Source organism: Zalophus californianus, chromosome 1 (assembly GCF_009762305.2).
Source record: "Zalophus californianus isolate mZalCal1 chromosome 1, mZalCal1.pri.v2, whole genome shotgun sequence".
In the NCBI taxonomy this organism is placed as follows: domain Eukaryota; kingdom Metazoa; phylum Chordata; class Mammalia; order Carnivora; family Otariidae; genus Zalophus; species Zalophus californianus.
The window spans coordinates 56,255,526-56,282,569 of NC_045595.1; the positions used below are offsets into that span (position 1 = coordinate 56,255,526).

A 27,044-nucleotide genomic window follows, 5' to 3' on the forward strand; every position below is an offset into this window, starting at 1 on the left:
ATATTCTAGATACAAGTTTCTAATCAAATACATGATTAGTAAAAACTCTTTTCCTCTGTTCTGTAAGTTGTCATTGCAGTTTCTTGAAAGACAGCCTGTGAGGCACAAATGATCTGAATTTTGGTGATGTCCAATCGACTTTTCCTTTTGTTGCTTATGGTTTGGGCGTCATTTATAAGTCACTGTGGTTTCAAGTTGCATTTCTCTAACAACTAACGATGTGGCGCATCTTTTTTACATACTTATTTGCCACTTGTTTGTCTTCTTTGGTAAGGTGTTCAAATCTTTTTGCCATTTTAAATTGGATTATCTGTCTTATTATGATTAAATTTTAAGAGTTCTTTATATATCCTACACACGAGCCCTTCACTGAATACACACATTGCAAATATCTTCTCCCACACTGTAGCTTACTTTTACTTTTTCTTTTTCTCAACAGTGTCTATGGAAAAGCAAGTTTTTTTATTGTGATGAAGTCTAATTTAATGATTTTATCTTTTAAAGTTCATGTTTTCGGTATCATACTTAAGAAATCTTTGCCAAACTGAAGGCCATTAAGATTTGTCCTGTTTTTTTTTCCCCCTAGAAGTTTTATGTATTTAGCTCTTATATTTAAGTCTACTTTCTATTCCAAGTTAATTTTCATAGATGCTATGAGGCATGGGTCAAGAGTCATTCTTTTGCAAGTGAATCTCCTATTATTCTGGCAACATTTGTTAAAAAACTATCCTTACCCTCATCAAGTTGCCTTGTTATCTCTGTTGAAAAGCAACTGTCCATATATGTGTGTAATCTATTTCTGGACTCTCTTCTATTCTATTGATCTTTATGTCTGTCTTGACACCAGTACCACTATTTTGATTACTCTTGCTTTATAATAAGCCTTGAAATCAGGTAGCATGAGTCTCCCACCTTTGTTCCTCTTTTTGGCATTTTGAGGAGGACAGTTTGGGTTGGGTGGGACTACTTTGTACAGTGTATCCCAGGCCGGTGCCCATTAATACCAGAGTGTCCCCCGTCATTGTGATGATCAAAAATGCCCCTCACCATAGTTCCACACATTCTGACTGGGGTCAGTACCTCTCCACACCTCCCAAAGAAAATCTCTTATTCAAGGGAACAATAATCAGAGGAACATTAGTAACACCATGCGATAGAGGAAAACAGAGCAAAACCTTCGAGGTTTTGAGGAAATTGATTTTTAACTTCAAATTCTATACCCAGCTAAACTGTCAATCAAGTGTGCGGGGAAAAATAAACACTTTCAGATGCACAAAGACTCAAAGACCTTCTTATAGGCACTCTCTGGGAGACTTTTTGTACCCAACAAAATAAAAAATGATTCCAAGAAAGAGAATACATAGGATCCAAGAAACCGTGGACCCAATCCAGAAGTGTAATGCCAAGAAATCTCCAATGATAGCCATGTAGCAGGCCAAGGAAGCAGTCAGCCCAAATTACAACAGTGAATCAGAGAACTCTCAGAGGAAGATTTTTAAGAAGAAAAATGAATATGCTACAACAAATGGTAATATTAAAAAAGGTGGATGATCTTACTGAGAAGCCCAATGTGGATAATAATAGTAAAAATTAATAAATGATCATAATAGGCATCTCCTTCCCCTGTCTCCTCCTTCAAATGTTTGTTACTTGTATTTTCTTTTGAATGCATACTTACATCTTTTTCTCTGCAGTTCAAGGTGAACTATTTGGCCTTGTATTTATATGATTATAACATTGGAAAAGCCAATTATTGGCTTTTCAGGGTTTAGAAACAATCTGTATACAAAGCAGGGAGACATTAGAGTTAGAGAATAGCACGTAAACCCCACGAATCATAACAAGGTAAGAGTAGTGGCGTGCAGACAGGTCAGGAAAGAACGATGTCCCACGCTGCTTCCCAGGGAAAAACTGAGATACACGTTTGCCTGTAGGAGCTTTAGTGGGGAGCACTCTCAGGACCAGCTCCAGTGAGGGGGCAGAGAAACAGGACTGGGCAGATGGAGAAGTTGGGCTGTGCTACAATCCTGATAGAGACCGCAATGGATCCTATCGGGGCCCCTAGAGCTGGAATGATCCTGCAGAGTTGCCTAAGTTCAGGCAAGGGGGCTGGGCTTTGTAATCCTACATGGACCCGTCACTGGGAAAGAGCTGCCCGGGAAAGAGGGGACACATCCTTGGGCGAGGCAGATGCCGTCAGCAAAGGGCAATTTCCCAAGATGGACTCGGTCATGAGCCATCAGCTGCCCATGTGCCTGGCTGATGGGGGATGAGGGTCAGGTCCCGAAGGGGGTCTGGGCAACCACCATAGCATCCACTGCAGTGTTCCAGCTCTATCATCGTCCACTGTGGGAATTTAAACAAGAGAGAGTGTCTAAACTGAATGGTCTAAATTTGTTATGACTGCTTTGCTTTGCCCATCATGTCAAAGCACCCTGCTTTATTCCTACCTATCTGCAGCAGCCACCTCTTCCCATCAGTGTTATTCCGTGGGGAGATCATGAGACACCTGCGCGGCTAAGCATCTTGCCCAGAAAAGAGGTCAATTAGCTCACAACACTGGGGACCAGTGGTGGGGATCCAGGCCAGGGAGACCTTAATCCGTGACAACAGAGCTTGTCATAAGACAGGTCTTGCCGGACTGTCTTCCAAAGTTGAGCCTACATGGCAGAGGTATGTAAGCATTTCATTCCTCTTACAATTCAAGGAATGTGGTGGGAGGTGCACTCTCTAGCTTGGAGCATGGTGGAGGTGTCCATGGAGACTTCTTTGGTGGGAATCTTTGCTCCTAGCTCTCAGCGTCTTTGACCCAAAGGCGAAACTCTCCTCCTGACACGTGTTTAATACTATTAGGTTTATGCTGAGTCTCAAACATGCCAAGCACATGTTACAGCCACATAACACCTTGCCCCTTGTCTGCACTGCAGTGCACGGCTCCCCCTCAGCTCCACGTTCACTGGGGTCTCGTGGAATTGGCGATGGTGAGAGTATTTACACCACAGAAATCGGCAACTGCTAAACAGTGCTTTCTTCTGATTGTTCCAGGCTCACCCAGCACACCACTGCACTCCCCCAGGACTGGCCTTGTGTTTCGGGGATTCAGTGCAAAATTAAAATGCTGGGTCCCTTGTCCAAAAATTAAGATAATCAAGACAGTGACAGTGAGTGGGCCCTGCATGACTGCCCAGAGTGCATGCCCACCCACCCTACATTCATTGTCTGTCTCCATGGGGGGTACTCCAGAAGAGCAAGCGCTTGTCTGTGTCATGGACAGTGTCCCCATAGCCTGGCCCGAGTCATTGCTCAGTGACATTGGCTAAATGAGTGACCAGGTGATGCTCTTTAAGGAAGAAGTCTTTGGGGAAGGGAAGTCTTTGTTCTGGGTGCACACCTGTGTGTGAGCTGGGAGGGCTGGTATATGTGACCGCATTGCTAGTGGCAGACTCTCTTGTAACCACCAGCGCCGGGGATTTGGCACTAACTGGAATACCCCAGAATGCCAAGAATGGAGGTCAAGGAAAACGAGGAAGACAGAGGCAGATGGCAAGTTGGCAGTGGCTCATTCCATTCACCTCTCCCATTGCCTAAGGCTGAGAAGCTCAGTGATAGGAGCTGGAAGGAGCAGAGCAATGCATCACGAAACTCTCCATCATTGCTGCCACCCATGGGGTTCTCCATTTATGCTCTGTGGACATCTCTGTTTGGCTCAGGGGGGCGAGGGTTGGCAGGTCCGGAAGGAAAGGGTCCTGCCCAGTCCTGGGGTGTAGGCTCAGGTCCCCTGAGGCTCCCACCTCCAGATTGCCTATTGTCGTCTTCTGCCTTGGCCTGGCCTGGCAGCGCCCGTGAGTCAGGGGTGGAGCCTCATCCCCACAAGCTGTGCAGCACCCACAAGGGCCTGGCACTGACTGGCCCTTTGTTTGCTGAATGGAGAGGTAGCAAGTTTCAGAGAGCAGGGAGGCAGTGTGGAAATGGAAATGAGAGGTCAGCTTCCACCTGGAACTGTTAGAAGGAGCCTCTGGGGTGGTGGTGGGGTATGAGACAGGCAAACGGGGGCTGGGGCTGGGAGAGGGGTCTGCAGTTCCATCTCCTCACCACCATCCTCACTGACATGTGCCAGGATTTAGAATTGAATTTCCTCACCTCCCAAACATTGGCAGAGGCCCCATGCTTGACTCTGGGGTCAGCTCTCCCCCCAAAAAGTCAAGAGAAGCCAGGGGCACCTCCCTTTTGGGGAGGCTCCTGGAGTATTTCTAAATGAGGAAATATTAAAATAGGATTGTAAAGATGTTGGCATTTCAATGTATAAATTGAAGTGATAAACACTTTTACATACACACACACAAATAGAATGTAATATTGTGTTCTTCTGAGGATTGTTATAGAATTTATAAAAATGATATTAATTTGTAGACCACAACGAGTACAGGATCTATAAAAAAACATTAATTTCTAGAGGACTATTACTAGTCTAGCAATGAGGGCCAAGTTTAAAGTGTTGATTTTTCATTCACCAAGGTGTGTATATAACCTTATCCTGATGGAATATTTATTGAATTTAGGACCCCAATAAATGGCCCCACTGCTATTCTCTCCTTCTCCATAGGCCATGACCAGGGGATACCCAAAGAGGGCTTAGGGTCTTGGAGGGCCTCCATGCAGGGCTCATCCTCTCCGGGAGGTAGAGAGATATCAACAAACATGGGTATGGAATATCAAGTCAGCAAAGCCAGTGAAATGCTACCCTTAACAAAGAAAACTATACCATCAAAATTATTAGTACATTATTGTGGCGTTTTAGAAACTTAGGAGATGTAGCTAAAGCTTTACGCAGAGGTAAATTTATAGCCTTAAAGGCATTTGCTTTAAAACGAGAAACAATGAAAATCACCTAACTCTTCAAGCCAAAAAGATTGAAAAATAAGTTTAGCCCCAAAGAAATGTGGAGTATGAAAATTATAAAGATGATAAAAAGTCAAGAAATAGAAAACATTGCTGAGGAGACAGCAGCTCAGAGACAAAACAAGCTGCCCAAGGTCTCAATGCCAGTGTCTGGGTGAGTCTTTGCCCCACCGTGAGATCAGCTCCCAGAACCCGGGGTGCAATTGGAATGACCATGCCTGAGTCTGGGCGGCTCGTCCGTCTCGACCTCTTGGAAGCTTCAGGGTCAAACGCAGAAGGGACAGTCTAGAAAACTTGCATGGGTCTCAATAAAACCAACCCAGTGTTTAGGAGACTGATCAGTTTTTTTAAATTCGAAGTTCTTATGAGTTTATTAGCTATTTTTCTACTCACACCAAAAATTGTTCGCTAAGAGTAGTATGAAGATATATTTTGCCGAATTGCTTTTTAAATTAAATGTATACATCAGAGCTGCTGGGAGGGGCCGCGTGATGAGGCGGTAGTCGTCCCCGCCGGGAGCGGGGCGCGGGGCTCCGGGCGCGGGGCTCCGGGCGCGGAGCGCCGGGCCCGGCAGGCGGCGCCCTCCCTCCGTCGCGCCCTTCCTCCCTCCCGCCTCCTCCCGCGCCGGCCGCTCGGGCTCCCGCTCCCCCTCGCGCCGCAGCCGGCACTTTGCAAAACTCCTCGCCTGCCCGCGGCGGCCGCAGCTCCGCGCCCTGCCCGCCCCGGCGCGTCCGTGGGGCAGCGGGCGGCGGAGCGCGGCGGCGCGGGGAGCGCGAGGCGCGGAAGCGCCGGGGGCGGGCGCCGGCGGAGGCGGGAGCCGAGGCGGGGCCGAGCCAGCCCCGCGCCGCCGCGCCCCCCGGGCCGAGCCCCGCGCCGCGCCGAGCCGCCGTCCCCGCCGCGCAGCCATGGCCGCCCCGCCGCCGCCGCGGCCGCGGCCGCCGCCGCCGCTGCCCCGCCGCCCGCTAGCCTGAGGCGCTGCCGGCCGCCGGGCGGGGGCCATGGCCAGCGCCGCCGAGCCCCCCGGCAAGGCGGCCGAGTACCTGCAGGAGCTGACCCGGATCGTCGCGGCGCAGCAGGAGCTGCTGGCGCGCCGGCGGCGGCGCATCGAGGAGCTGGAGCGCCAAGTGGCGCGGCTGAGCCGCGAAAACGCCGGCCTGCTGGAGCGGCACCGGCGACACCTGGCCGCGTGCGCCCGCCGCCCCGACCCCGGCCCCGGCCCCGGCTCGCAGCCGCTCGGCGTCATCCCGGAGCTTGGCGGCCGCCGCGACAAGTAAGCAGGGACCGGGGGCGGCGGGCATGTCGGGGATGCGCGAACTTCTTGGGGGGCCCTTCTCCCCTCGGGGCCGGGCTGGGAGGCGGGCGGAGGCGGGGAGGGTGCCCAGCCGGAGGTCGCACCTGCGGACCCCCGACCTGGGGCCGGACCTCGGGCGGGGACTGGGCTCCCCACAGGAAAGCGGCTCCGGGGCGGCTGCCCAGCGCTCCCACCGGCCAGGCTCCGCGGACGGACTGCTCCCGACTCGGGCTCCACTGACCCCCGGGGCTCGGTTGCGGGATCGGCCTCGCCACGGGGTGCTATCCGCGCGCAGACCTGGGGCTCTGGATGGCGGGGCCAGAACTCCTGACCCGGAGAGCCCGAGACCCAGTGGGAAGGGGGCGCGGGAGGCGCAGATCCCGCCCTCGAGCGGGCCTGGGTCACTCGCGAGTCGCCGTCCCTCCGGGAAGGACCCTGTGCTCCCTCTAGCTCGTGATGCGCCGAGCTCTCCTCCCTCTGGACGTCTCGTCTCTTCCTTCGCGGCTCCGGGGTTAATACCGCGCCCGCTTCACCCTGGGATTACCCTGACTATTTCGGACCAAGGATTAAGCCGGGGACAGGATGGGGGCGGGATTGCCCAGCCGCGCTGACCCCCAGCGTCCCGGGCGAGCTTGCAGCTCTCGGGCGGCAGCCCGTTCGCCTCCCAGGGGTGCCCAAGTCGGGTGCGGGGCTTCTCTCCGCAGAAGTCCGGGCGCCCATCTGGGGAGAGGCAGGGGGCACGGGGGCTTCAGGTGACTCCAGCGTTGAGTTCCTGGGTGCTCTGAGCCTGTCTACCCTCGCTGTCCTTCTGTCTTCGGGACCACCTGGCCACACTCCAGGGTTTGGCCCCGGGGCAGAGGAGAAAAACACTGTGTTGGGGGTAGGGGGGTTAGCAGTCAGCAGTTTCCTAAAGGTTTCCTGGGAGGCGGGGGAGGGGGGGCAGGGGTAGGCAGGGATGATGGGGGAGGAGTTGATCCTGACTCCAAAATTCTGCAGGGTGGGAGTGGGGGTTGGAGATGGGGGAGGGGCTCCTGATTTCGAGTCCAGCTACAGTCATCTGAGACCTGGTGTCTCCCCCACCTTGTGGGGCTGTGCCAGGCTGTGGCCATGGGACAAGGGATGCCTGCCTGCCCCCCTGTGTCCTGCACCGGTTCTGGGCAGGGCTTTTGGGTTCTGGTGGGCTCTGAAGAAGGAGGGCGGTGAGGGTGAGGTCAGGACGTGGGTCAGCCTCATGGCTCTGTGGTGGCAGGCCTGGTGGCAAACTGCTTTCTCTTTATCCCAGGGAGGGAGGAGGGAGGCCGTGGATAACTCCTAGCTGGTGTCACTGAAAGAAAGCAGAGACCCTGCAGCCTCCTCCGGGTGCCCCGCCCCTGGCTCTCTGGTGTCCCTCCGAACCTCCCACAGTGGTTGTGGGTCACCCGGTGCTACTTGCAGGGGACTGAGCTCTTATCCCCCACACAGGGACTGGAAGAAAAGCTGGGGGCTGCCCAGGTGAAATCCTCAGCAGCTTAGGGAGGCGACACACAAGGGCAGGGATGCACGTCCCACTTTCCTAGGCAACAGTGACACATGCTGTTGGCAGATGCCTCCCAGCACCGTCCTGGGGAATGCATTCCTTTCTTCTCTTCAAAGTCACCTCTGGTGACCAAGCGTGGGGACGGGGGGATTTGGAAAGACAGTGAGTCCCGCTTGCTGTGGGGAATCCCCAGTGTCGCATCTGGGTGGTGCCTTGGAGTCGGGGGGAGCCAGGCACGTGGCTGCGGGGTTTATTTCACAAGTCCCCAGCTCTGCCACACTGGCTTCCCTTCACTGAGACACAGCCAGAGCCTGTGATGGCATCCCCTTTGAGAGGAACCCTGGCAACACCGCCACCAGCCATGTTCTAGGTCAGGGGAGCTTCTCCAACTTGACTGTGCCCACCTCGTACCTGGGGATCTTGCTAAAATCCAGATTCGGACCAGCAGGTCTGGGGAAGGCTCCCAAGCTCCCGGGTGATATGGTTGCTGCTGGCCCCCAGACCGCACCGTGACGAATGAGACTGTGTGGTACCAGCACATTCACAGAACAGTGGGCTCCCTCAAGATGGAGCACGCTGGTCCCATTTCCCAGCATCCACTTCATTCAGGAGGGAGAATGCTGGAGCCTCCCTCTCTTCATAGGAGCCTCTTGGGGGGGGGGTGGTATCACACTTGCCTTCTCACATACCTGGGGTGTAGGGGGAATGAGCTGAGGGCTCCTTTTCCACTTCTGGATTCACGATGCCCACTGCCCATCCGTGTAGCGAAGTGATTGATGCCTGAGCATGGTTTAACCAACCTCCTCGAGAGCAGCTGACTTTTAGGAAGTGCCTACTGTATGCAGAGCTGTTAGTGATGTGCTTGGAGAGACAAAGGCAAGAGCAGAGAACAGAGGAAGAGAATAAACAGCTCTGCATAGAGAAAGGGACATGGGTAGACTTGGGTCCCATGGCCGGCTCTGCACTCGCCAGCCAGTGTGACCATGGGACAAGTCATGCCTCCTTTCGTAGCCTCGGAGCTTTTTCTTAATGCATACGAAACAGGGATGATCACAGCTGCCTCCCATACCTTTTCTAATGGTTAAGGGAAGATAAGGGGCATGGAAGAGACTGGTATACAGTAGGTGCTTAATGCATTTCAGGTTCTTCCTTTGTCAGTCAGTTTCTCATTCCTTTGGAGCCAACTATGCACAGGCAGGTGGGGTGAGTAAACTTCTTGACAACCCGGGTGAGACCTCCTGGGGTCCAGAACTCAGGATGAAGTTGGGGTTGGCCACCTGTGATTGAGCCAGGAACATTTCTGTGTGAGCTTCCTGAGGCGCCAGGCAGCGCCAGGCCACAGTGTCGGGATTACTTCCTGCTGGGGCACTTGGCTCCACTTTCTCCCAGTGCTGGTGCCCCCTCGCACCAGGGGGCACTGCCGGCGTCAGCACCCAGGCCCTCCTGCTGGCAGATGGGGGTCCTCGTAGGCAAGGGTGTGTTGAGCGTGTCAGGCTAAGGCAGGCCTGGCTAACCTTATCTTAAGCAGCCACTGGCTGGCTGCTCTAGCTGGAGTCAGGAGCCCCTTGCCCCCTGCCACCATGTGGACAGGCTGCCCCTGCACATCCAGAAGGCGCAGGTCCCCACTCTTGCTGGAGGACAGAGAGATGCAGGTGAAAGATCATTGACAAGGCTCATCCTGGGACAATAGGGATCTTGTACCACCTCACCCAGGCATGGTAGAAACTTTAAAGCCCACAACTTTAAACCCTTCCTCAGAAGACCTCTGCTGAAAGATAGCATTGTGAGTTTCTCAGCTATAGGGACAACAGGATGATAACAGGGAAGAAAGAGGGTGCCTTTGGATATGTTGGATTATTTAATTGATTTTTTCTGACATCAGAATTCATATCCAGTGTTTAGTCGGCTACATTATAATGATGTTTCCAGAACCACCCCTCCCACTAGAGGTTCGGGCACATAATAGGTGCCCCGTAGATATCTGTTGAATGGATGAATGCAAGCGGGATCGATTAGAACTGCTGTGTTTTCCTTCACGCAGTCAGCTTGCACTTGAGCAGGCACTGCTGGTACCGGTGAACCTACAGAACCAAATCTCTGGTTAGCAGGGGTGAGTGCACTATGGTCACACCCCCTGGAGGCTTCCTGTGTGCCCCACACTGCTGTGGGGCTTTGCATTTACCAGTTCACTGCATGGCCACATCCCTCCTATGAGGCGGGAACAGTCGCTGCTCCCATTTTATGGATGTGTAGACTGAAGCTTAGAGAGGTCCTGTGACTTGCGCCGGCTCTCCTACCCCTTAGCAGTGGAGCCAGGATCGGGACTCAGGTGGTCTCGCTCTAGCCCCCTACTCTCACCCACCACCACCCACCCTCCCAGCTGCGGAATGATTGGATACCCCTGGGATCCTGCCTGACTCCTGGCCTCCAGGGCCGGAGGAAGCCCAGCAGGCCTGGCTTTTGTCCTGCCATGTGGGATCCCGTCACCAAGTCTGGGTCCTCAGCATCCCCCAAGGTGGTGGTGAGAGGGGGCAAGGGTTGAATGAGTCGACCCCTTCCATCCTCTGATCTTCCAGGGTGTCCCGGCCGAAGTAAGCCCCGGCCCCCCCGAGGTTGGGGAGAGGGCCCTGTGAAGTGGCCTCCCTCGCTTTCTCATCCCCTCCAGCCCTCAAGCACTGTCACATCACTCCGGAGAGGACGTTTTTCTGAAGCTCGGAGTCGGTGACTCACTCTGGGGGAGGTTTCCAGTGGCATTCGGTCTCTGTTGACTTACCAAACAAGCGCTCTCCCCAGGTCTGTGGTGACATTAACCGTGATGATGGTGCAGGCAGTTTGGAGGGGAGCTTAAGGGTGGCCAGTGCAGAGGGGGCGGCAGGCAAGAAGTCATGACATGAGCTGTACTTGGGAGGGTCCTGGCACGACACCTCTGAAAGCGTTCTGTTCCTCAGAGTCACCGGAAGTACCGAACCCACGGTCCAGGCTCTGCAGCCCCGAGAGCCTTGTGTCCCTGTGCCCTGGTCCCCCTCATAGAGTGGGGACCACGTACAGGCCAGGAGAGGCCCTGAGGGCTTTTCCTGATCTGAGAGGGTGGCTGCGAAGGTGGCAGAGGGAGATACTGTGTTCACAGTTTCGTGAAATAATGTTCTTGTTCTCCCGGCCAAGCTAAAGCAGAGTATCCAATGCCGGGGAGGATGTCCCTCGGCCAGAAGGAGCTGCAACATACACTGGGAGGCGGGTCCTGCTTGGACAAAATGTTTCCAACTCCGAGGGCCCAGGGCGAGCCGCTCCTGTTTTCCCAGCAGATGGTAGAATCCACAGAGAGACGAGGAGAGAGTGTTTCTCTGAAGTTCTCTCCCAGCCGTCTGACAAGCTAAGCAAATGATTATTTTACAACTTGGAAAATAAATCGGGAAAAGCTTCTTTATCTGGCTCGGCTCGAGAAAAACAGGGAGCAGCACTGTGTGTGAGATGAAGCGAGGACCTGCTCCCGTTCCCACCTCCGTGCCCGCCTCCACCCTCTGTGTTCTGGCCTCCTGGAGGCTGCAGAGATCTTGGGGCCGGGCCGGGCTGAAGGTGGGGGGTGCCACATCGGGAGTTTGGGGGCATCGGCCTTATTTTGTCAGCTGGGTGGCTAGTTGTCAGCTCTTTCATCTGTGACAGTGTCTTGACAGCTTATGGTGGTTTTTGTTCTTTGCTGTCTGTTTCTGTGAGAAAGAACACTGCTTTGCCTAACTTGGGAAGGGCGCCATTCTGAGCTTGTCATCTGAGTAATTGCCACAGAGCTGCAGAAAACACCACCACAGACAGGCCGGTGTGCAGCAAGAACTGGGCTGGGGAAGGTGCACTGACCTAACTGAAATGGGGCAGAAGGCACACATGTGGCTGGGAGGCTGTCCGGGGTTCCACTCATAGCCCTGAGCTCCCACGGGCCTCGAGCCCACCGCCCCGCAGCCAGTGCAGACCCAGGCCAGGCCGTGGCTGAAACGGCCCCAGCTGGGAGCCAGGCTGCGCTGGCCGGCGACGTCAGCGAGCGGCCTTCAGAGTCTGAATCCTGCCCCTCTGTGGGGCTCGTGTTTCCAGCAGGATACGGCGGACCAGTTCTTAGAAACACTAAGTGCTTCCATTGTAACAGGTGAAGAGCTGCGGTCTTGAGTATTTCAAATGCTTCCCCCACCCCGACTGCCCTGGCCTTGCTCTGGGGACCCTCCAGGCCACCCAGTGACCAACACCTGGAGTTCAGCCCCGCCCCAGCAGCTGGTGTGCGCAATCCCCGTCCTGCCCTGGCCACCTCCCAGCGGTGTGGGCTCTCCAAGTGAGGCAAAGCATCGCCCTTGGCTTCCTGAGGCCAGTCTCCCCCCAAGCCCCCTGCCACGTAAAATGGGGAGGGCTGCTTCTGTTCAGGAAGATCAGAGTCAGACGTCGCATGAAGTGCCTGGCATTAGAGAACGCGGGGAATGATAGCTCCAGGGGCAGGAGCAGTTAGGGTATTGAGAATGCTCTTGAGGCTTGTCTTCCCTAATTTTTATTACGAAAATTCCCAAATATACAGGGAAATGGAGAGAACCATACAAGGCAGAACACCCTCTCGGGATCTACAATGAAAGTTTTACACTATTTTGCTGTATGTCCTGCCTGTCCATCCTTGAGGGTGTCTGGAGCCATGCTGATGGGGAGCTAACATTTATGGAGTGCCTGTGGCATACCAGGAACCAGGCTGAGCACTGCACGTATGCTATGCTATCTGATGTCCTTTTATTCACTAACTGTTGAACACTTGGGCAGCTCAGCCTGATTCTTGTCCTTGATCTGGGCAGCTCCCCTACCGCCTCTGCTTGGAAACCATGGACGGGGACAGAGGCCTATAAGGAAGGTTCCCGAGATACTGGGCCAGGATAGGAAGTGGGCTTAAGTGGCGTACAGCCCCAGAGCAGGAAGCAGATGGCCACCCTCGGGTGTCAACAGGGGCTTCCTGGAGGAGGTGACATTTGAGCTAGAAAGAGGAGGAGGAAGATGGTATCAAGCCAAGGAAACAGCACATGAGAAAGGGGAGGTGAGAGGCGCCTGGCAGGTTTGGGGGGTGGCGAGAGGTGTTGTCAGTGGCCACGCCAGGCCTGTGAGTGGGGACAGTTGGGCCAGGTAAGGTCCAGACAGACAGGGACCAGCCCGGGGCACTTGCTTAGTACCCAGATTTCAGCCAGGTTTGCCGGGACAGGGGCGGGGGGTGGAGTGGTGAACGAGCCTGGCTCACCGCTCCCAAGCTGTGCTGTGTCTGAGCCCTGATTGTGAAAATGCTTGGTGTTCCTTCTTGGAGGAGGCAAGATTCACAGAGGAGCAGGATTTGATTATAGTCAAACCGCAGTGATAACCGAGCCCGTTCCAGGTGCCGTGTGCTGATGCATCCTCCTTGGTGTCTTTGTTGGCGGGCTAACACTGTGACAACTGTGAGCCGTTATCATCCCATTTTGCAGATGGGAAAAACCGAGGCTCTGAGAGGCGAAGCAGGTTGCCTGCGGTTACCCAGTGGCAGAAGTGGGATCGGCACCCAGGGCTGACTGCCTTGAGAGCCCATGCTGTTCACCACCACACTGTGTAGCTTCGAGGCTGTTTGCTGCTTCGTGTAAACGTTTCACGAAACACGGAGCCATTTCCAGACCTGTATGGTCAGCTCCCCCAGACAACTCAGAATGAACTCCAGCACCATGGCCCACCCAGGGACAGCTATGACTTTTCCCGAGTGCCAGAATTGGTGCCTCACCGGTGTGGTCACCTTGGAAGCGTGACTTCAGCGCCCGGAGCCCAGGTCCCTTTGTGGCAGGGTGAGGGTGGAAGCCGGCGGCTGGTGGGGTGGCCATGGGCAATGGGTGTGCGCATGCAGGGGAAGCGACTCTCGAAGCTGGCAGGTGCCACCCAGCTGGTGCTAGGCATTCTGCTTTGAGCCGGCCCCACTTCCCCACTCCAAACCCGTGGGCATTTGCCAGCCTGCTAGAAAGCTGTTCGAGAAGCCACCTCGGGCCTTTCTCCATGTGTTCATTCATCAGGACTCACTGGGACACTTGGTCTTGAGGGGAGTTGGCATATGTGCCCCTCTTCTGGCTCTGTCCCCCCCCCCCCAACTCTCCAAATCCCTTGTTGATTTGAATGGCTTGTTGGCTCTGTGTATGCCCTTGCCTGAAGAGTGTCAGACCTCATGGAGAATTGAGACACCGGGGCCTGGCCCTCGTCATCCGAACCTCAGGGAACAGGGCGTCCAAGGAGGGTGTCCTGGATTGGCAGGTCTGGAAGAGCCTCTCATGACGGTCATTTGCAGCCTGTCTGTGAACTGTCTGATGTGGCAGGCCTCAGTGAGGATGGTCCCAGTGCTCAAAGAAAAAGTCTCCAGCCTGTATCCAGCGGTCCTGGGGCAGCTGCTAGGGACCCTTGCAGGGATTTCCTTTAGTACAGAGTGCAGATTATTTGGAGATAGGTTGCAGGGGTCTCTGGACAGCCTGAAATTGAAGATGAATGGGCCAGTGGCCCGTGTGGTCAGCTCGGGGGTAAGACACTGATGGGGCTGTGGCCTGGAGACTGAGCTCTCCTTCCTCCCCCTTAGCATGTGGAATGTACCTCTGTGCGCCTCAGCTTCATTTTCTCTAACAGGGGACAGTGGATCTAGGGGGCCAACCAGATCTCCCTTTGGGGGTTGCCCTGAGAGGGGAGCATGCCTGGTGTGGTTGAGGTACGGCGAGGAGACAGATGTGTCTAGAGCAGAGTGAGCAAGGGGCCAGGACAGCAAGGGAGAGGAGGGGGTAGGGGATGCGCAGGCGGGGCTGCTGGGCGAGCAGAGCTGGAGAGGCCCAGAGGGACTTTGGGAGATAGGTGTCCCTGGGGTTGCCGCTCAGAGGAGGGCTGGGACTGCACTCGGGTGTGGATGGGACCCCTGTTCCTGGGGAAGGCGGGGGCCAGTGAGTAGGAGGTTGCGGGAGACGCTACGAGACTCGGGGTATGGGGTGTTGGGAGGTTGGCCCGGCGTGCTGGTGGAGCTGAGCAGAAGCACATGGGTTGTGGATAAAAGGAACATGGTCCCAACCTGTCCCCTCACCCAACAACTACCCGTCCAGATGGGAAGGCGAGAGCATTGCTTAACCAGAAGGAAAGGCTCCAGATGGCAGAGTGCATGTAGGTCTTTGTTGCCTGCAGTATTCTTGGGCTTGTGAGTGAGTGGGGGCCGGCTGATGTCCCCGGACCCTGCCTCCAGTTCCCCACTCTCCCTCACCCCTCTGGAGAAGCAGCCCAAGCAAGGACGCTCAACTCCCCCAGGGTGGCTGGGGGTTCTAGATGGCTCCTGGTCAGGGTACACACAAAGTACATACTCATACATAGTCAGGACACGCACTGTGGGGCCAGACCACTCCCTCCACCACCGTCTGGCTGTATTGCCTCTGGCCAGTTACTTAGCCTCTCTGTGCCTCTCAGTGTTTTCACCTATAAAATGGGGTTATAAAACATCATCTCCCTCAGAGAGGGCTGTGAGGATTAAATCGGTAATATAAGTAAGCAGAGTACCCCTCATGCTTGCCAATTTTTGTTCCTGTTGTTCCCTCTTTCCTAGGTGGAGAAGAAATTTAATGTTAGAGGAAAGTCACAGGATTTAGAATTCAGTGACTGGGTCTTGGCGTTTATCTCTATTGTCTGTCTGACTTCTGCACATTTAATGTAGCTGATCATGAATCCAGCATCTTTGTAAGACATGCTGTCATCATCCCTTTAACCTGCAGTTAAAGGGGGAGACTTACATTGTTTCAACAGGATGGAGGACTCCCCACAAAAAGGCAGAGCCATCAAGAATGTTCTGCCCCCCCTCCAGCCCATTACAGGCTCCCATCTCTGTCTAGACTTCTTCAAGGCTCTGCTCTCACCCAGCTCAGCACCTCTAAACTTGGAGGTGTGTAAAATCCTCCACCCACAAGGGGTGTGCAGGGAACCGACCACCCCCTCTCAATGCCCACCCATAGGCCAACCTACTCCCTCTCTGGCACTTATTGTGAGCCAGGCCCTGGGCAAAGGACTCAACAGATGCCACCATACTGGGGCCTCACCACTACCAGCTTTTTCCCGTTTAACAGATGATGAGGACTGAGTTAAACAGTGGGAGTGGAGGCGTTTTGAAAGTCTTAACCTGTTCTATGAGTGAATGCCTCCTCACCCAGAGATGGAACGTAAGGGATTATCATTACTACCCTCCATCAATAACAAGTAATAATTATGACAACTGAGTGGTTTCTTATAAACACTTGCTACAGCTCTGTGAAGTACCTCTCTTGTACAGGTGGGGAAACAGAGGCACAGAGAGGCAAGGGTGGTAGGGAGGGTGGTGGTTTGAACAAGGTTGACTCAAGCACATTCCCAAGAGCTGCCATCTAGCCGTGTTTAGGGGACTCTTTAAATTTCAGCCATTTGTGTTTTGAGAATATACTTTGTATGATTACAGTCCTTTTAAATGAATCAAGACTAGTTTTTTTGTTTTTGTTTTTGCTTTTTTTTGAGAGAGAGAGAGAGAGAGAGTGCGAGCAGGGGTAGGGGTGCACAGAGAGAGAAGGAGAGAGAGAGAATCCCAAGCAGACCCCGTGCTGAGCGTGGAGCTGACCTGGGGCTCCATATCACGACCGGGAGATCATGACCTGAGCCTAAATCAGGAGTCGGACACTCAACCGACTGAGCCACCCAGGCGCCCCAAATCAAGACTCACTTTAAGGGCTAAGATCTGATCTGTCCTGGAGAATGTTCCAAGCACACTTGAGAGGAATATGCACCAGCTGCTGGGAGGTGTTCTGGGCCTGTCTGTCATGTCTGGTTGGCTTCCAGTGTTCAAGTCCTCTGTCTCCTTGGTGACCCTCTGACTGTTCTGTCTGTTATGAAAAGTGGGGCGCTGATGTCTCCAACTATTCCTGGGGAACTGCCTATTTCTCCCTTTATTGCTCTCTCTGTTTTTGCTTCATGTGTTTTGGGGTTCTGTTGCTTGGTGCATGAATGTTTAGAAGTATTGTGTCTTCCCGAGGGACCGACCCTTTTGTCCTTATGAAAGGTCCTTCTTTGTCTGCATTAACAGCTTCTGTCTTGGGGTCTGCGTTTGATGTGGCCACTCTAGCTCTCTTTGGCTTCCTATTTCCATGATAACCCCTTTTCCATCTTTTTATTTTCGACCTCTTTGTGTCTTTGAATCTAAAGCGGGTCTCTTAGCACATTGGATTACGTGCTTTTAGTCCATTCTGCCAGTCTCCCCCTTTTGATTGGAGTGTTTAATTTACTTGTACTCAATATAATGGTCACTAAGGTAGGATTTCTATCTGCAACTTTGTTATTTACTTTCAGTAAGTTTTTTTTTTTTTAAAGATTTTATTTATTTATTTGAGAGAGAGAGAGAATGAGAGATAGAAAGCATGAGAGGGAAGAGGGTCAGAGGGAGAAGCAGACTCCCCGCCGAGCAGGAAGCCCGATGCGGGACTCGATCCCGGGACTCCAGGATCATGACCTGAGCCGAAGGCAGTCGCTTAACCAACTGAGCCACCCGGCACCCTACTTTCAGTAAGTTTTATATCTTTTTTTCTTCCTCTGTCCCTCCCTTACTACCTTCTTTTGTGTTAAAGAGATCTTTTCTAATGCAACATTTAAATACCCTTGTTGTTTTAGTATGCAGGTGACTTTTTCAAGCATACTAAGCATACTAAGACCCATGTGAAAGGCAGAACATCCCACATGTCCTCTCCACACCCAGAGAAAATGAAGGCAGGGGCAGGGACCAGACAAGAGTACGTTGAGGGGGACCTAGAAGTGACAGGCCCCAGGGGAGAAAGCTGCCAAACAGGGAGAGAGGGACACGGGACACGCGATAGACCCAGACACGCTGGGTGGGCACTGAGGATCCAGCCCAGAAGCGCCCATGGGGACAGGGAGAATGAATTGTTTGTCTCTGGGGTGCCTATAAGAGACCCTGCCTCAGGGTGGGTTTTAATGAATGTGTGGAAGGAAGGAAGGAAGGAGGGTTAGATGGACAGACGGACGGACAGACGGATGGACTCAATCAATCTACCAGTCTATAAGTTCTGGTCCCCTGTGGCTATGTAACAGTTCACTGTGCTGAGACTCCACAGGTCAGGGCTTGGGCTGGGCTTCACTGGTGGCATCTTCTGTTCTCTTTGCCGGTGGAAGTTACGCAGTGGTATTCACGTCCCAGATGAGCGGAGGGTCCGGCATGACTTCGCATACCTATCCGGGAGGGTCTGGCATGACTTCGCATACCTATCCGGGAACTTGTGGACAAGTCTGGAAGGCCGGGCTCAGCTGGAGCTGCTGACCCAAGTGAGCGCACGTGGCTGCTCCAGCACGGCGGGCTCGGGGAGTCAGGCCTCTCCCTTGGAGGCCCAGGGGTCCCAGCACCAGCGTTCCAAAAAGTCTGGTGGGAGCCGTGAGGCTTTGTGGGAGTCCGGGGAGGCCACTTGTGCCACCTCCTGCTGGTCTCAAGGGGAGGAGGAGCAGGGGTCTGCCGCTGTCCTTAATCTGCCACCTTGGGTTTGCTCAGGCCATGTTGTCGCTCCTGCCCTAACTAAGGTTGGCACAAGTTTGTGTTGCAGCTTGCCAGCAGGCGGGGCCCACGCTATGCCTCTCTCTCTCCGCCCTGTCGTGGTGACCTGTCTGTGTCGGGTAACTTAGCAAGTGACCGCATGTCCCGAGGGCCTTCTCATTCTACAGTTCATTTGGAGAACGGCTCCGCTGAGCCTGGGATGTCCCCAGCTCTGCCACCCGGCCAGAGATGGGGTCAGGGGACCCGAGCAGGCCACAGTCCCCCACCCAGTTCCTCCGGGAATGCTTGCCCGCTCTTGCCAGCACCCCCCTCACTCTGAGCTGTATTTTTAACTCCAGCCATATGGCGAAGCAGCCAAAACATCCAGGGAGGAGAAAGGGGGTCTGGAGGAAATCATTGTCGCTAAAGAGTTTTGGATAACTGCAGTCATCGAGAGCGCAGCATTCTCGTCCCTGCCGTCTCCCCTGGCATCACGGGCCTTGGGAGCATGGCACTTCTGCAACGGGACCTGTCGTCTGTGGGGGGCCGGTGGGGCTTCCCACAGATGCGCTCTCATCCCGCCAGGGATCTCAGGGGACTCCCCGGGGAAAGGTCGTCACACATGGGGCCTCCTGCCCCAGCTCCAACCCAGCAGCTCTGGGGAGAGGATGCTCCAGAGGGCGCCGAGCCCTGAGCTGCCACTCAGGGAGCATGCAGGAGGTGGGCGCTCTCTCCCTCTCCTTTCCACTCCTTCCTGGGCCTGTTCCTCTCACAACACGCAGCTATTTCTCTTGCCTGGAAACCCGCCCCAGGTGGGGTGGCCCAGAGGCTGCATGTCTTCTGTACTGGCACCCGCTGCAGACATGTGCTGTTGTCCCACCTTCGTGCCTTTGCCCACGCTGTTCCCTCTGCCTGGAATGCCCTTCCTGCACCTCCATGCCTGCCTCCAGAAAGCCCACATGTCCTTTATGGACCGGCTCCCCTCTCAGAACTTGTCATGATTTTATACACTTTGGAATCCATCCTTCTTTAGGTTTCTTCTTGCAGGCCTGGGTCCTCCAGGAGCCTCCCATCTGACTTCCCACGACCATGCCATGCCGGGGTGCCTGCCTCTTCTCCCTCTGGGGCAAGCAGAAGCCAGGTCCGGTTCACCGTTGGGTGCCCTTCCAGCAAACTGCTTATATTTAAAACCAGACATTTTAGATAAATCCATGATTGTTATGTGGATGGGTCCAGGGTCTCCAGAATGGAGTGTGCACACCCCTGGGGGCAAAATCCATGATCCTTTGAGGTACAGGCAGAAAACAGTGGGACTTCTATTTCCCTTGATTATTTAACATCATCCTTCAATGTCATTTTGGTGGACTCTGGTGATATGCATATTATCAGTATAGTTGTGCCTCCATTTACTGCGTAGGTGTGTGTTCAAACTCATTAAAATTTCTAGTGGCTGAGCTTCTACTGCTTTTCTCCTCGAGGCAGCTATTTTCCTGGCACTGGAGATCTCCACCATGAGATTGGCTGAAATAAGCATTTATTGAGCACCTGCTATGTGCTAGCTGATTCCTCCCCTCCCCCGTTTATTAGAGAGAGAGAGAGAGAGAATCGGGGGGAAGGGCAGAGGGAGAGGGAGAGAGAATCCCAAGCAGACCCCCCACTGAGGGAAGCTGATTCGTCACCATCTTCCCAGATATCCCTTTACCAGATGCCAAAAGTCCCGTCCCTCTCAGCAGGAGGAGCCCAGAGGGATGGGAACAGCAGCTTTTATTTTGCCAGAAAGTCAGCTCTTCTTCTCGGCAAGGACTGCTTTTATTGTAAAATGTAGTGTCTTTAATCTCTCCACTGAACTGGAACTTCAGGTCCAATCCAGTAAGTGGTTCTAGAGCCCTGTGTGTGCAGACGTGTGCCAGGGAGGGGGACAGGTCCAGGCGCACAGGAAGGCGACCTCACAGCCTGGGAGGGAGCCAGGTGCCCCCTGGCCTCTCCCCTGTGCAGGGGGGCTACGAGGAGAGCCTGCTGGAGAGGCTGCTGGGCTGGGGAGGTGAGGGAGGGTGTTAGGAGGGACAGGGAGCCCCAGGCAGTCTCGGTACCTCCTCCCACACTGCCCTTCGGGGACTCCACGTCCTGGGTTTTACCTGTGTCCCTCTAGGAGGGGGCTGGCTTTCTTTTTCTTCTCAAGGTGGCAGCTGAAGCTGAAGCTCACGGTTTTTCTCCCCGAGTGGTTCTCCTTTGCTTTAATTTGATTGAAACAAACCACTTCCTCCCCAACACATGAGCTGGTGGCCGGCCTGTGCCCCCAGGTCTAATGGAAAATTCCCCAGCTGGGGTCTGGGCCTCTGGGGCCTGTGGGCTCAGCCCAGCCCAGCCCCGCCACGCCCCAGGTGGAGCTGCTGTAGTGAGACCCATGCTGGGTCGGTCCTCAGGTATCTTCCACAGTTGAGACACCGTCTCAGGCAGTGGTCTAGACGCGGTCTCGGTTGCACAGGGAGGAGGTCAAGGGCCGTGGGGTCGGTATTGGACACTGTCACTTCTCAGACCCTGTTTGCCAAGTGCAGCTTGATAGACAGAAATTGCCAAGGTGGTGGGTGCACGCAAGTCTGGCTTTGGAGACCGACTCTGTCCTGAGCAGCTGGGACGAGGCTCCTCATCCGGAAAGGGGGCATAAGAATAGGGAACAGTGCTGTCCCTGTGGCACAAGGCCAGTAAGTCCAGCACTGGCTGTAGGAAGGCTCACTCTGTAGCAGTCCACAGTCATTATTATTTTGGAAATTTGGGGAGAATACAGACTGCATTTCTTAGCCTCCCTGGTACTTAGAGATGGCCCTGTAGCCCTGTTCTGGCTGTAAGTGTGGTGCGCGGCTTCCAGGATATGTCTTTTAAAGAAAGGATGGGTCTTTTCCCTCTTGCTCCTTCCTGTTGGCTGGAATGAGAATGTGGTGGCTGGTGCACAGGCAGCCGTTTGTGGATTGTGAGGACAAGGGCTGCACCACAGGGATGCAGTGAGCTAGAGGGAGCCTAGGCCCCTGATAACTGGACTGCCCCTTTACTGCCTACCTCCAGGCCAGTCCATGACAGACTAAAACCATGTGTTTAAGCCCGTGTTCGTACATTTGGTTTTGGCCCCTCTTAGTCAGTCCTAAGCTTACGGTGAAGGTGGTTTTACAGCTGTGATTTGAAGATGTTTGACCACATCTCTGGGAGGCTGAAGCCTCAGAGTTTGAGTCATTGGGAATGGAGGTGGGCCCTCCGGGGAGCCTCGTGTTAGGATTGTTGCTAAATTTAATCTTATTCAGTGGATGAGGGCCAGTTACTTCATACAGTATGAATCACAGAGGCAGAGGATTGGCTGACTCAGGCCCCCTGGACTCTGACACCCAGGGGAAGTGATGGGGGCCGGCGGGGTTCTCTCAGGGGAAGAGTCTGTGGGTTAGCTGGGTGGTTGCTGCTCCAGCCAAGAAGAAGGGGAAGAAGCTGGCCTTTTGGAAAGTGGGAAGGGGGGTGCCTGGGTAGCTCAGTAGGTTAAGCGTCCGACTCTTGATTTCGGCTCAGATCATGGTCTTGGGGTTGTGAGTTCAAGCCCCGCATCGGCTCTGCACTCAGTGGGCAGTCTGCTTGAGATTCTCTCCCTCTGCCCCTCCCCCTGCTTGCACACTCTCTCTCAAAATAAATAAATACAATCTTAAAAAAAATATATTAAAAAAGAAAATGGGAAGGTGGACAGGTGGATAGACCTTCTGGGAGGAGGGGGAGGGGCACCCCAGCTGCAGCTCAGAGCCCTCTGGTCCATTTGCTCTCAGTTGCCTGCTGGGAGACAGACAAACAGACAGACCTTGATGGATTGTGGTGAGGGTGTAGAAACGGAGACAGAGGGACAGAGGGAGACCCAGGGAGAGGCAGAGACTGAGAGATGTGTAGGCAACCACATGTCTGGGACTCTCCCTCTCTCTCTTCCTTCCTTTCTTCCCACATGTGTTGAATTAGTCATTAATTTATTCATTTATTCATTCACTTAACCAGCACTTGCCGAGCCTCCTAAGTGCCAGCCCGCAGCCCGGGATGCTGGAGTCAGCCCTCAGGGGGATGCCTGCTGGTGTGCGGGAGGTGGAGGGAGGGCGGAGGTGCGCCCATCAGAAAATGTGTCTGCTGCTTGTGTTGGGGGTGCTGATCAGTATCCACAGGCTGATTCTGAGACTACTGAGAATCATTATGAGAGTCAGAGTGAAAGCAAGACTGAGTCCCAGATGGGGTAAGGTGGGCAAGGGGGTGGATTTTTACTGTTTGCCCCCAGCCCTGCCCCTTCCCCTGTGTCCCAGGTGTGCTTCACTGCTTCCCCTCCACGCACCGCCCCCGACCCCTGCATCCTTACCCAGGCAAGCCAGATGCTTTCACAGGCAGGGGAGGGGCCTGCTTGGATTGAAAAACCAATCTGAGTTTAAAAAAGAGGAATTGTGACAGGCAGTGAGGTTGGGGGTTGGGCCCAGAGCCTGAACCTGGGGGCCTACTGAGTCAGCTACCAGGGTCTGTGGAGGGCTGCTCCGGGAAGCTGAGTTTGGAGCCAGGCTTACTGGGGTCCCCCTGCTCTGCCAGCTCAACAGCAAAGCCAGAGCTCTGGGGCTATTTATATACACTCCAGCATATCTTTTGATCTCTATGATCCTGTGCAAAGCCCCGTCGTGATGGCTTTTGCATGCTGGTATCCTGGATCGACAGGCTCAGGGACAAGGACTGACTTCAGAGAAGGGCTGGGCTAGAAGGACCTCCTCATCCGTAGCCAAACTCAGGGGGGCTGAGAACTTGGCCAGAGTCACCAGCTTGTGTGTGCCAAGCCTTGTGCTCTTGTCTCTCTGTCCTGAGGAGGTCAGGGGTAGCGCTGGTAGGAACCAGGCCTCACTTGAACATTTACTATGTACCAGATACTTTTTTCTGTCCAAAAGAGTGTTATTTTATTTTTAAAAAGTTGTGGCAAGGGGCGGCCCCTGGGGGGCTCAGTCGGTTGAGAGTCTGCCTTTGGCTCAGGTTATGGTCCTGGGGTCCTGGGATCAAGTCCTGCATCGGGCTCCTTGTTCAGCAGAGAGCTTGCTTCTCCCTCTCTCTCTCCCTCTCCCTGCCCCTCCCCACTGCTTGTGTGTGTGCACGCGCTCTCTCTAATAAATAAATAAATAAAATCTTTTTAAAAAATAAAAATAAAAGTTGTAGCAAATACACATGACATAAAACTTATCACCGTAACCATTTTTAGGTGTCTGGTTCAGTGGCGTTAAGTACCCGCACAGGGCTGTGCCACCAGCCCCACCAGCCATCTCCAGAACTCTTCTCATCTTGCAGAACCGAAACCCGGTCGCCATTCATCGCTAGCTCCCATTCCTCCTCCCTTGGCAGCCACCATTCTGCTTTCTGTCTCTGGGAACTGGGCTGCTCTCCGGACCTCCCGTAAGTGAGATCCTACAACATTATCTTTCTGTGACTGGCCTATTTCACTGAGCATAATGTCCTCAAGGTTCATCCATATTGGCGCCTGTGTCCAAATTCCCTTCCTCTTTAGGGGTGCCTGGGTGGCTCAGTCGTTAAGCGTCTGCCTTCGGCTCGGGTCATGATCCCAGGGTCCTGGGATCGAGTCCCGCATCAGGCTCCCTGCTCAGCAGGAAGCCTGCTTCTCCCTCTCCCACTCCCCCTGCTTGTGTTCCTGCTCTTGCTGTGTCTCTCTCTGTCAAATAAATAAATAAATTTAAAAAAAAAAATTCCCTTCCTCTTTAAGGCTGAGGAACATTCCAGTGTATGGATAGACCACATTTGGTTTATCCTCTCATGTGTTGATGGACACGTGAGTTGTTTCCACCTTTTGGTTATTGTGAATAGTGCTGCTCCAAACATTGGAGACCATACTTGTAAGTCTTTGGGGTGTTTGCCCAGGAGTGGAGTTTCTGGGTTATATAGTGATGTGCTAGAGGCTGTCAGCTCTCACGGAACTACTGAGCAAAGTGGTACTGTCTGTGTTTTAGGAGATGAGGAAACGGAGGCAGGGGAATGGGAGGAGGTGGGGATGGGAGTGGTTGCAGGGCAGCTGCACGATGCTCTGTGTCCTGGCTCTTACCCAGAGAGACACGTGGCCCGCTCCCTCACTCCCTTTTGGGCGTCCGCTTCCCTCAGCACTGAGACTCTGGCTCTGAGACTCTGGCTCTCCCCCGCCGATCCTTCCTCCCGTTTTCCTTCTTGGCACGGATCCCCTGTGCATCACGCTCTGGATATATTTGCTTCTTACCTGCCTTCCCCCAAATGATGCTGGCTTCACAGGGGCAGGATTTTGTGTGTTTGCTCATTCCTGAAGCCTCAGCTGCTGCACACAGTAGGCCCTCAGGAAAGACTCAGCGAGGGACCAATGGCACATGACAGGCATTCTCTCCCCTCCCCGCTGCTTCTGCACAGCCTCAGCCCTTGTTTGGAGGCCCAACTGAGGGGCCCTGCACCTGCTCCCAAGCCTGGCCTCGTCCCCCCACCAACGGAGCTCCTCTCTCTGCACCTGGGGCAGCTGCCAAGGGCGGCCCAGGCCTGGTGGCCTCACGCCCGTCCCTGCCTGGCCCTGCACTCAGGGCTGACAGTGATGAACGTCCCTCCACCGCTCTAGTTATTAACCCAGCTTCCGACGGGCCCTGGCTGCTCCAGACTCAGGGGTACCGTTTGGTGGTTGGGAGCGTCTCTGACGCAGTGCCCCCATCTGCAGCGTGCAGGCGTCTCCCCCGTGTGCACTGCGGCCACAGCCCTCCCCGCTCTGTGCCTCACCTCCCATGAGGAGGGCGAGTTAATCACACTCGGCAGGCGGGGTGCATTTATCATCGCCGTCCAGCCAAGGCCTCTGTCCAGCTCCATCCATTCATTTCTCCTCCTATTCCACGTCCGACCATTCCCTCCCCCTGGCGTGGCTCTTCCAGGGCCCTGTCTTGTGCTCTTCCAGGGCCCCGTCCCCAGCACGCATAGTGATCTGTGTACCCCCTTTACCCCCTCACTCCTAGGGGCTGCCGCTGGGGCGGGCCTTCCCTGGAGAAAGGCCCTCAGCCGAGGGGGGGCCTCACCCACACAGGCACCCGTGACCCCTGCGGGCCACACAGCCGATGGCTCGCCTCGAGGCAGGACGTCTCTGGTGAGTTTACTCTTCCAGGCCCCATGGGTCAGGCGGGGACAGCCCCTCCTGGAGCCCTCGCCCTGCCTCGCCCTGTGACAAGCTTCCCCAGAGAGCACCCCTCTGGGGTGCCGTGTTGACACGGCCCCTGATGCAAGAAATCCATGCTGAGGCATCTCATCTCTCTTGTGTCACTCAGTTCTGTGTTTTCAACATGCATGTCAAGGCTGATGTGCACCCGGCGTGTTGCTCCTCCCTGACCAGAACCTTCTGGGGGCGGGGAGTGGGGCGTCCACCACGATGCACCAGCCACTCCCTCGGGGATGGACGCTGGGCTGCATCCACAGCAGGTCACACTCATGGTTTGGCGTCCTCCTGCGTGTCCCCTCGGGGCCCGTGTGAACATTTCCGTCACAGGAGTCACCACTTCGGGTGCAGCTACCAGTCCTAGGGGGTGCAGTACCCCAAGCAGGGTGAGGTTTTTCTCCAGACAGGCTGTGCTCCTACAGCAGGGCTGTGTCTCCACGCCCACGCCAGGCATCATCCCCCAACGCGGCGTTTCTCGGCGCCTCCCGCCCCTCCCGCCTTCAAAGCCGTCTTCGAGGTCCCCCCGCCTCCCCTTCTGCCTGCTGCTCAGTAGGGGTAAATGGCCCCACCCTGTAGGCTTGGAGGAGGACCCAGTGGGTTGCTGAGAGTCGGAGGACCTGGTGCCCTGCCGGTGCCCGGGGAGGCCTGCTGCTACCTGCTCATGTAAGGACCGCCCGGGCAGGTCGACCACCACCAGGCAGGCTGGGATTTGTTTCCAGGAAAATGACTTAGTGGTTTAATGGCTGTTCCCTGTAGCCAGACTGCCTGGGGTCCAAGGCCAACCGTGTGACCTTGCTGCACTTAATTCCTCTGTGCCTCAGTTTCCACATCGGTGAAATGAGGGTGATGACCGTGCTTCAGAAGATCGTCGAGGGCGAAGGCATGCCAAGTGTGAGCACAGGGACCCTGGCATGTAGGATGTGGTCAGCACATGCCGACTGTTCTTATTACTGCTATGACTGGTGTCACCGCCCATGTCTGTGACTGACCCAGGCTACCCGAACGGATGGGGGCAGGTGTGGGTGCTCATTGCCCCTGACATCCACACACTGAGGGGCTGGCCTGTTCCAGACCTGGTTTTATGGCCACAGGCAAAGATCCTTATCCTGTCACCCGAGTTTACAGCAGCACGTGCAAAAACGGCTTCATGTAGTCATAGGAGCTGCTGATTCCCCCAGGTATAAAATGCACTGGTTTATGAAATGTGCCTAAGAAAAAACAGGGCGGGTATTTTACAGACCCATAAAGCCCCAACATGGGGCTCTTTTACACTGGCTCCTGGCTGGGCCCCTGGAATGACTGGGGTCACACTTAGAGGCTTGGAGTGTGGAACACTGTGGATTACCAAGGAGACAGAGCTGCCAGCCATGAATTCACGGGTGTGTTGCCCTGGGGAGATTCACCTTGGACCTTTGGCATAAGGCTTTGGCTCTGTCAGCCTTCCTGGGGCCGCATGTCCCGGGGCTCTGCCCCCTGCCCCAGCTCCACCCCAGCAGCCCAGGGGACAGAAGCACAGTCACATGTCGCCACAGTGAAGGAGGTTACAGAGAGCAGGGAGGGCTGGGGCGATGTTGGGCCGTGACGGGTCCTCTGCTGCTCT

At 54.6% G+C, this 27,044-nt stretch overlaps 1 protein-coding gene across 1 annotated transcript in view; it reads left to right on the forward strand.

Annotated features, from left to right (window-relative positions):
- Positions 1-5,897: 5,897 nt before the first annotated feature.
- Positions 5,898-27,044, forward strand: part of IQSEC1 (IQ motif and Sec7 domain ArfGEF 1) — a 384,351-nt gene continuing 363,204 nt past the window's right edge. The window contains 1 exon segment of the mRNA XM_027582489.2: positions 5,898-6,169. Within this exon segment, the coding sequence (XP_027438290.2) occupies positions 5,898-6,169 (272 nt within the window).